The sequence below is a fragment of the Alligator sinensis genome, unplaced genomic scaffold (assembly GCF_000455745.1).
Source record: "Alligator sinensis unplaced genomic scaffold, ASM45574v1 scaffold570_1, whole genome shotgun sequence".
In the NCBI taxonomy this organism is placed as follows: Eukaryota; Metazoa; Chordata; order Crocodylia; family Alligatoridae; genus Alligator; species Alligator sinensis.
Genome location: NW_005841997.1, coordinates 2,621,540 through 2,631,798, shown reverse-complemented (window position 1 = coordinate 2,631,798; position 10,259 = coordinate 2,621,540). Strand labels below are relative to the sequence as shown.

The 10,259-nt window shown below is 41.7% G+C and overlaps 1 protein-coding gene across 13 annotated transcripts in view; it reads left to right on the top strand.

The window, feature by feature from the left end:
* The window catches only part of ARVCF (ARVCF, delta catenin family member), a 412,391-nt gene that overhangs the window by 320,940 nt on the left and 81,192 nt on the right, over positions 1 to 10,259 (top strand). For all 13 annotated transcript variants that reach the window (XM_025201537.1, XM_025201540.1, XM_025201532.1 and 10 more), the window contains one exon: positions 2,854 to 3,037. In XM_025201537.1, coding sequence (XP_025057322.1) covers positions 2,854 to 3,037 — 184 coding nt within the window. The remainder of the gene's footprint in view (positions 1 to 2,853; positions 3,038 to 10,259) is intronic.

The window sequence follows — 10,259 nt, the reverse complement described above, 5'->3', positions numbered from 1 at the left end:
GCAGAGACCCTCATGCAGTGTGGGGCAGTGGGGGGGCAGCAGGGATCGCCCCCCTCAGCCCCACCGGGCAGCAGCTGGTAAGGGCTTTTTTTTTAAAGCACCAGGAGTTGGGGGTATGCAGGGCAGCCATGGTGGGGGAGCTGGGGGAGCAGGTGGGGTCCAGAGGGCTGGAAGAGCAGGCAGGGGATGGGGGCTGGCCAGGGTCCCCCCAGGTCCCCTCCCCCTCTCCTGTAACCCCCCCTCTCCTGCCCCTACTTACCAGCTCCAAGTCTGGCTCCAACTTGCTGCTGCAGTGGGCAGGGACTGCCCAAATCACTAAAGCTCTCCAAATGTTTTCCAACTTGATTTGAAGAGCTTCAAATCAATTCAGACCTTTCAATTGGTCCCCTGATTTGATATGGATTTGGAGATTTGGCCACCGTATCGGGCCGAATTTCCTCTGAATTGAACCAGCACCCGAAGCTTTGCACAGCCCTACTATTAAGGAAAGATTTCAGTGTCTTTAGGGAAAACTTTCATTTTTTTTCCCGTCGTCAGTACCTCCAGAAATCTCTGTTTTCAGTCATTTAATTGGAGATGAAAACCACATACTTATTTTCCTTCTCAAATCCTCTTATTGATCGAATCATAAAAAAATTAGGGTTGGAAGGGACTTCAGGAGGTCAACTAGTCCAACCCCCTGCTCAAAGCAGGACCATCCCCAACTAGATTATCCCAACCAATGCTTTGTCTTAAAAACCTCCAAGAATGGACAGTCCACCACCTCTCTGGGTAGACACCTCTCTGGGTAACCTGCTCCAGTGTTTTACTGCCCTCCTAGTGAGAAAATTCTTCCTAATATCCAATCGAACTTCCCTTGCTGCAACTTGAGACCATTACTCCTTGACATCTGCCACCACTGGGAACAGTCCAGCTCCATCCTCTTTGGAATCACCCTTCAGGTAGCCGAAGGCTGTTATTAAATCCCCCCTCAGTCTTCTCTTCTCCAAACTAAATAAACCCAGTTCTCTCAGCCTCTCCTCATAAGTCATGTGCCCCAGCCTCTAATAATTTTTGTGGCTGTCTGCTGGACTATCTCTGATTTGTCTACATACTCTGTGTACAGGGAGGTGGGAGGGAGGGAGGGCAAAACTGGACACAGTACTCCACGTGTGGCCTCATCAGTGCTGGACAGAGGGAAAGAATCACTTCCCTCAGTCTACTGGCAACACTTCTACCAATGCAGCCCAGTATGCTGTTAGCCCTCTTAGCAACAAGGGCATGCTGCTGGCTCATATTCAGCTTGTCTATGGTAACCCCCAGGTCCTTTTCTGCAGAGCTGTTGCTTAGCCAGTCGGTCCCCAGCCTATACTGGTGCATGGGATTTTTGCGTCCTATGTGCAGGACTTTGCATTTTTCCTTATTGAACCTCATGAGATTTCTTTTGTTCCAGTCCTCCAATTTATCTAGTTTTCAAGTGTCAGGAGGTAAGACTAATACAGATCTCACCTATGACGTGAGGGTCCCATTTCAGCTCCGATTCAGTTTTGGAAAACTGAGATTGGGAAGGATATTTGTTCTTCTGCATTAGCTTGCATTGCCACTTCTGGAATATGGAAATGTTAGCAAAAACCTTCCCATTAGAGTTAAACCATGTCCTTGAGGGGTATGATTCTGTTAGAAACATGTAGAGAACAGGATTAGGTTTTATTGTCCTTTCTAGTATTGGCTGAATTTATGAAGGCTGATATTAATATAAATGTACTTCACCCTGTGATTTCAGTTTTAAATGTACAGTTTAGTTTTCACTTAGAGCTTTTTATAAATGATATACAATTAATGGCATGGTGTTATACAGTTAAATCAGAGCAAATGATAGCTCTGGCTGAACTTTATATAAACATATTGGAGAGGGAAGTCCAAATTACTGCCTATTTTTAGATAAGTAAATCTGGGCAAACTGGTATACTGTTCTAAAAATGCTTATACTGGTGTAGCTTATTTATTTATTTTATTTATTTATCTGATTTATATGCTACCCTTTTTCTTACACACATGAGTGCCAGCATAACCCTATAAGTAAAGAAAACCCCACTTCCATCTATGTCAGATTTGATGTTGCATAGCTGTAAACACATTACATATAGACCTAGGTCACAGACAGTTTGAATTGTTTAGTTTTAAAGCTGTTTGAGGCTTCTGCTTAGGTAGGCAGCTTCTTGAATTTTCTGTTGCTGTGGATTTATAATTGAGGTGAGGTAATAAGACAAAGGTAGTTCTGGGTGCTCGGCCTCAGCTTGGAACCCTGCCCTCAATTCACGTCTCGGCCTGCGACAAAGTGATCATATAAAAGTAATGTGGGATGCAGAAAGTAGCGGGCGATATTTCAGCTGGGCAGAGGATCAACACCTGGACTGTATTCTCGAAATGGAGGCCTTACATAGTGCATTAAGGCTTTTGTCAGCTTGCAGCAGTAGAGTGCATGTTTTCTTCAGGCATAAGTAGATTTGCAAATGTAATGATATCTACATTTTGTGCAGAGCAAATCCTGTCATTTTCCATCTATACACACATGCTCTGGGTAAGCAATTAATGAACACACATCATATTCCTCAGGCATATTACCAGGGCCAGTGATTTCAGCCACCCAACCTGTCTGAAATATGACTCTTGGGAAAGGTTTCTGTGTTGATAACTGCTGAATGTTTCCTACTCCCTGTGGTTCTGCTGAATTCTAAGAAACTTCATCGGGCAAATAAGTTTCCTCTTGTCTTATTGTTTTATCATTTAATCTTCAGGGAATGCTATTCTGCATGAACAGTAAAAATAAATATTCTGTTTTCATTAGACTAATAACCACTGTTCCTTCTGAAGGCACGCTGTGGAACTTGTCATCCTATGAGCCCCTAAAGATGGTGATCATTAACCATGGTCTTCAGACATTGACAAACGAGGTGATTATCCCCCATTCTGGATGGGAGAGTGAGCCAAACGAGGACTCCAAGCCTCGGGATGCTGAGTGGACAACAGTCTTCAAGAACACATCCGGCTGCTTACGGTGAGATGATAGCATAGATTATGTATCGGTTGTTCACTGAATCTTAACATAATTTAAAACTGCAGGGTTTTGTTGTTATTCTTTTTTTTAATGTGGGCTTTGAAATCAGGGGTCCTGCAGAGGTGAATTTAAGTGCCCAGTTTGAAAGGCCTGAATTTTGCTACAGATACTCTGATATTAAAGTCTTGGTAAATCCTGACAGTCCAGTAGCATACATGAGCAGTTGCTTGTTCATTCAAGATGGAGCATGTATCTCTATAGGTTTAACTTTTCCCCCACTGGAGAGGGTGCTTGGTAGAAGGATGACTGCTAGGTTACATCCCAAATAGGAAACTCCCATTGCAAACACCATCATAAGTGGTAGGACGCCAAGTGTCATCCTTCAAGTATACTAAAATCCTTCAAGTGTTTTTCATAGCTTGATGAGTCCTTCCCTCAGCTGCCCATCTGAATTTTTAGTTTAAGGCCAGGTTTTCTAAATAAATTACCTTTTTGAGGCTCTTTCTGTACAAATGGAGTATTTTTTGCCCAGCTGGTAGGGGATAAATTGTATGGATTTAGGGTAAATCTGGGACACTAATCCAGATTTAGCCACATACCCCTCAGCTGAAAATATTAACAGGCATTCATTTCAAGCTCTTTTGAATGAGGAACTGTGGGGTTGTGAGTTATGCATGTGTCAAACAGAAGATGCACATTTAATATAGTCATAGTTTAGGCACAGTTTGCCTGCTGAGCATTTAAGAATGTAGTTCCAGTGTTGCTAGCAAAGATAAAACTTGGTTAGGGGTGGTATTTGTATGTCCAGGAACAAAGACAGTGGGGCATAACTTTTAGGGTGCTTTAGGTGAGAGACCCCTCAGCGGAGCTTATGAGACCTAAGACACGCAGTCTGTACACAGTGGCCAAGTTCATTTTACTATGTTTTTCCTTGAGGTTTTGGTAAATAGTCCAGAAAAGATTAAGCAGTATAAATACACTGTTAAATTCTGCAGTTTTATCATGAGATCTAATAGTCTGTACAAAACTAATAAAGATTCTGCATTGCACCTTCTGGTGCACTGAAGTGCACTTCTGTCAGATTTTCACTGATTAATATATCTTCAGAAAGTTGGTTCATTTCCGTTGGTTGGGCTCGTGGTCTCTAAATTGTGCTAACTATTCCCCTGAGTAACTTTATGAATGCAGAAAGTAATGAAAAGTGTTCTGAAAGGGCCCATTACTGATATTATTTGCTGTCCCACTGGAGATGAAAGTCCTTTGAGTAGGATCCAGACATCATCATTTTTCCTTACTAGCGCCTCACTTTCTAATGGTTCTGTGAGAGGAAATTAGTCATGGTGAAGATAAAAGGATTATCTGAATGAATATTAGAATCTCTAATAAATGCAGGCAATAAATTGATCTTTAATAGATTAACCTAATCCACGTCATAAATTTTTCATTAGCATCTGCAATGGTGTGATCTACTTGAACTTCTACATTCACAGTGAAATTTGAAGTTTTTTCTTAATTAAAGTACTATTCTTGGTGGAGAAAAAAAATGTTGTGTGGAAGACTCTCTTTTTTTCAGCATCAAGAATGCAGATCAGTAGAGTCACTTTAGTACGGAGAGCTGCTAGTTAGAGTTCTCCCTGACCTTTCGGATAACTGAAGTTCTGCTTTAAGGAACTACTTGAAATCCATTTTGACAGTAGTCGATAATAAACATATGTGGTGCCTACAGCTACAGAAGAGGGCAAAAATATATTGCAGTCCTTTTCTATTACTGTTGTATGGGGGTGGTATCTTTTCTGTCTGAAAACCCCCCCCACTTTTTTTAGGTAGGAAAGTTGCTTTGTGATTCAGAGCAAGTGGTGGTCAAGGTGAGTGGGGCAGGGGGCATGGAAAGTCTGCAAGAGTTGCAGGAGTAGTTTGGCAATCTTATTTGTTAAATCTGGTTTGGAATGAATAACCCTTGTGTGGACAGGAAATTGTTGTGATACTATTTTACCATTTTTATCTGAGGATTAGAGAGAGCCAAAGGGCTCTGCTACAGAGGGCAGAGTACTGGGAATAGAGAGATGTGGGCAGTATTCCAAGCTATGATGGTTCCCCCTTTTGTACAGAGTGGGTAATGATACCTATTTTTGTAAGGCACGCTGAAAGAAAGCTATATAAGAATTAATTATTGTGATTACTGTTGTTGCAAATCAGTGGGCATCTCAAACAAAATTCTCTGCAACTCATCATTAAATGCAAAACCAAGATAAGATGGCTACAACCAGCAGAGAATAACATGTGCCATTTTAGCTGGCTTAGGCTGCAGCCATCTGTTTGACTGAAGTCCCCATGTGAAAACCGTTTTTCCTGCTCCTCTTTTGTTGCTCCAGTCGTTGGTCCTGGAAATTCATTTTTTAATGAATGGAGCTAATTACAAACTACAGATCGCTTACCATTTGGAAAAATACATGATCCAGTATTTGTTTTAGAGGTTATTCCCTTCTGTTCCTTGCCAAACCTTCCTTCTCGTCTTCAGAAGTGACTCTAACAGGGATGCAGCATTGTTTTCTGAAAGGATTGGAGATATAAGAAACCGCTTGACTCTTAGTTTCTTAGAAGTGAATACAGTTCCGTGCATCTCAGCAATGCTCATGCACTGCCTGGTTATTACACATGCAGAGTTGCTTTCATTCCAGCAGCTTTTTTAAGCGATGTTAATTAAACTTATCAACACGGGCAGCAGATTCCTTTAAAACTCTTTGCTTCATATTGGGAATTGATGCTAAGTTAGTTCCTGCTTTTTCAGGAGTATTTTCTGATCTTCTTTGTTTTGCACCCAATGTGGAGGGCCCAGAAGGTGGGCAGGGCAGGAACACTGGCTGAATATTCGTGCTTAGGGTTAGTATATCAGCTGAAACATCAGTGGTATCACTTTGAGGTCTGCACCAGAGCTGTTTTTCTTCATTTAGGCCTCACAGCACATTGTACCTACTACTTTAACTCTTGAGGTGACCCCCCCACCCCCCCAAAAAAACAACAACCCCAAACTAAAACAAAACAAAAACCTAACAAGATAAGCTGCCTTGTGTCTTAGCACAAGACCCGATTTCTAGCTTCTCACTCACCAAGCTCACAAGAATGCTTGAATTAAACTTGATGATGTTAGCCCCAGCGGCTTGATGGGATTGTAGTTAGCAGTCCATTCCACGCCCACTAAATCTAAACCGGGGGTTTTATAAAAGCCCTGTATGATGGCACTAAGCACCACAGGGTGTGCTAGCCTGAGAACTAAAGACCAGAGAGAATTGCAAATTTCACCATCAGCCTCAATAAAAACTCCTTACACGCATCCTTTCTTCTTTGCCAGAAGTCAGTTCATGCACAATCAGTAGAAGGAACAGCACCTCTAGAGAATACAAAGCATCTTAAAATGTCAAATAGGGCCAGAAAGTAATAGGGCATTTGTATCAACTGCAGAGACCTGTGTTTTGTTTGTTTGGGTTGGGTGTTGGGGTTTTTGTTGTTGTTTTTTGTGGGGGAGGGCGGGAGGAACAGCAGCTTTTATAATCCTGAGCAAAATCTTGCCCTGGGTCAAGTTAATATTTCTTCTGTCTCAATATTAGACTGAAAATATGAACAGCAGTTTCCGGATGACACTTCCATTCCAGCCACTCCATTCTAAATCCAACCTGCCAAGAACTAGGTCTTCCAGACTGGTGAGGTGGAAATGCTAGATACCATACTTGATGTAAGACTTGGCAGCAAGGCAGTTGCAAGACAATAGCCTGGTAACTAGGATCATTACATGTTTCATCTTGCAGTCTGCCTTACCAAGAAACTACATCAGACAGTTAGGAATTGGTGGAGAATGGTCCTGATTGTCTCAAGAAGAAAATAAGCAATGATGAGGCCACTTTTCTGGCCCAGCTTCACTTACATGGTCAGGTACAATACTAGGTTCCTGAGATAGGAATTTCCATTTTGCTGCTTAGAATAGTTATGAGCATTATGATACTATTCAGAAAGTCAAGGTAGCTCTCTGTCCCAAGGACCATGTTGAACTTATACCCAAGGATGGGTATATTGAAAATCTGGGAATGAAGGACATAGAGGTTGTAGCCATGTTATTCTAAAGGCAAAAACAGTCAGAGCTGTTGTGGTAGAGGCGATATCTTGTATTAGACCAACTAGATAGTTGCAAAAAAAAATTCTTTATTTGCAAGCTTTTGGGCTCATGCGCCTTTCCTCAGGCAAAGGAGAATGCAAAGATTGTAAAATTCCTTCCAGGTAGAAATAAAACTTCATATTGCACAGGAGAACTTAACAAGAAAAAAGCAAAATTCAACATCCTGCTTGCCATCAGACACCTCTGAGGTCAATAGACTGCTCCAAGTTTTATCCAAGCCTAATTTGCATAAAATTAACTCTTTCCACCCAGAAGAATCTATGCCATCTTCCAGTTCTCCTGAGCAATATGAAGTTTCATTTCTACCTGGGAGAAATTTCACAATCTTTGCATTCTCCTTTGCCTAAGGGCATGTGAGCGCAAAAGCTTACAAATAAAGAATTTTTTTTTGCAACTATCTAGTTGGTCTAATACAAGATATCACTTCTTCCACAAGAGTTCTAAATGGGAATGAAGGATGCATCAAATGCTTTTACAGGAGAGATTTCATTGGGGTCTCCATCTTGGCAGGTTTTACATCAATTTGAGGAAAATTGGATATTAGGTTGGGCCAGACTTTGAGAGATTATTTCCATTCTGTCATGGTACATTTGCAAAACCGAAGATTATCCTATGAATCGTGTGAGCTAAGTCCTAATGATCTGAGCAATGCTATCTGTAGAGGTGATTCAGTTATAGGACAGATCTGTATTATTAAGTGTAGTTTGACTTAATGTCGTCAGTCTTCTTAGATAATCTGGTCGCGTAATCAGCTGTAGAGCACCTGAATGTGATAACTAGTGTCATCATCTGAGCTTCTTCAACCTGGGTTTTTTCACGTGTCAAAATATAACCCCACTGTCCTCTTCTGTTCTTTCCCGGGGTGGGGCAGGAATAAACCATATAGAGTTTTCTTCACAAAAATTGTGGTCAAACGGATCAGATACATGGTGTCAGAAGAGTAGGACTGGGAAGGACAAAAGGAAAGACAGACAGTTGCCAATAGAATCAGTAATGGAGATGGTCATTTAATTTCAGTTGGTACAAATTTTGATGCCTTCACACTCAGTTTTATTCTTTTAGGTGTATAGAAGTGAAGAGGTCTCTTGATTGCAGATTTGTTGTTTTTCAAAATCCCTGCTAGGATTTCCAATCCAGAAGCATTTTCCTTTTAAACTGTACTTTCTTGTAGTTTAAATAATGCAGTGGCTTGACACAACTTAACAAGGCCATTTAGCAACCCTTCCTGCAACTTTGAATAAGACATTAAGGCTCATTAGTAAGAGAGTACACTTAATGGGATCATTCTGTGAGAGCAGTGGTTAGCCTGCACACACTAAGTTCATGCCAGGGACCTTGAATGTGTCTCCATGTTTGTCCTGAATTATTTCTCTTCCAATTCCTCTGATAATTCACTTCTTTTTGCTCTTCAAGAGTGGAAACATTAGACTTTTGGGTCAGAGAGCACTTGTTCTTTTCATTTCCTCCTGCAGTTATTCATCATGACTCTCAGAAACAACAGTTTTTAACTACCGGAAAAATTAAATTAATCCTCTGCTTAATTACTGTTCCCCTGGTTAAATTACCTTTCATTCTCACTTGTACCTTACATCGGAGGGAACAGAGAGTGCACAGTTTAGTTCTTAAATCGCTGACTTTGTAGCACGGATTCTGTGCTAAACTGACTCGCTGTCAACAAATGTTAAGTGAATTCATTTGCATAGTAAACAGATGCAAAGTTCTACTTTTTCCAGGTTGCCATCTGCAGCTGCAGCTTTTCCTATCAATTCTCCAACTACACAGAGAGTCATACTTGCAAATAGCCCCGGGGTTCAAAGAGCCAGCTTTGGATGTACAAATACATAAATAAGTATACTAGAATTGGTTGATTTACACTAAAACACAAATTCTTTACAAATGAGCTGGAACAGAATTACTATTCCCTCTGGCTGTCCAGCGTGATATTCTGACATGAGGAAGCATTGTTGTCCAGTGATGAGAGTGATAACATGAGGTTTAGGTGACATGGTTTGAACTCCCAGTTCTTCAGTAGATTTGGACAAGCCACTTCAGGGCCAGATCCAGAAGGATACTTAAGTACTGCTGTAACTTGTGTATAACCTCTGTACTTCAGTTCCCATCTAAGAAATGGGAATAATGGCACTGACTTGCTTCCCAGGGGTGTTGTACAGATATATGCATGAAAGACTATAAAGTACTCAGATAATATGTTAATGGAGCGGCAGTATTACCTCAGATAGATAGACATTAATATCTCTGTCAGCTGGCATCAGAATGTACAGTAATAAGCAAGTAGTCTAAGTCTGAGTACTTGATTGAAATAGTAGAAAAAAGAATGACATGACGGTGAATGAGATGCACAGTGAGTCAGTGAAGGTTGGCATAAGTTTGTGGGCCTTCCTGTGTGCAAATAATATGCTCTCCTCCTAGTATACTATTTCAGGTGGTGCTGAGAACACAAGAGGCTTAATAAATCACTAGTATTTAGGACAGGGGTGGGGATTTATTTCTGGTGGAGGGCCGCTTACTGAATGTTGGCAAGCTGTCAAGGGTCGCATCAGTAGCCCCGCCCCTTGACAGGTGCCCCGCCCCAGGACACCATCTTGTGACCGGAAGTCCCACCCCCTAACCCCCGACCTTTGCCACACGAAGTCCCTTCCCTTGTCCCCAGAAGTACTCCTTTCAGCAAGGGGTTTTGCTATCTCAGAACCAGAAAAATACCAAATTATATTCTAAAAATCAAATATCTACAACATTCATTAATTTGATTTCAAAAAATATTTTTTTCCTGATTTACATGTGTTTGTGTAGTGTACATAGAGGTGATTGCACGTAGCTTAAAATGAAGTCTGACTCATGCATATTGTGGTGGGGTCGGGGGATGGGCAGTGGGTATAGGTTTGTGGAGGTCTGTGGGTATGTGGGGGTAGGGGTGTGAGTGTGGGATGAGGGGGCATGTGGGGGGGTGTGGATATGTGGGGTGTGGGTGGGTATGGGGTTTGTGGGGGACTGTGTGGGGGAAGGGTGGCTGGGGTGTGTCAGGGGGGTGTGGGT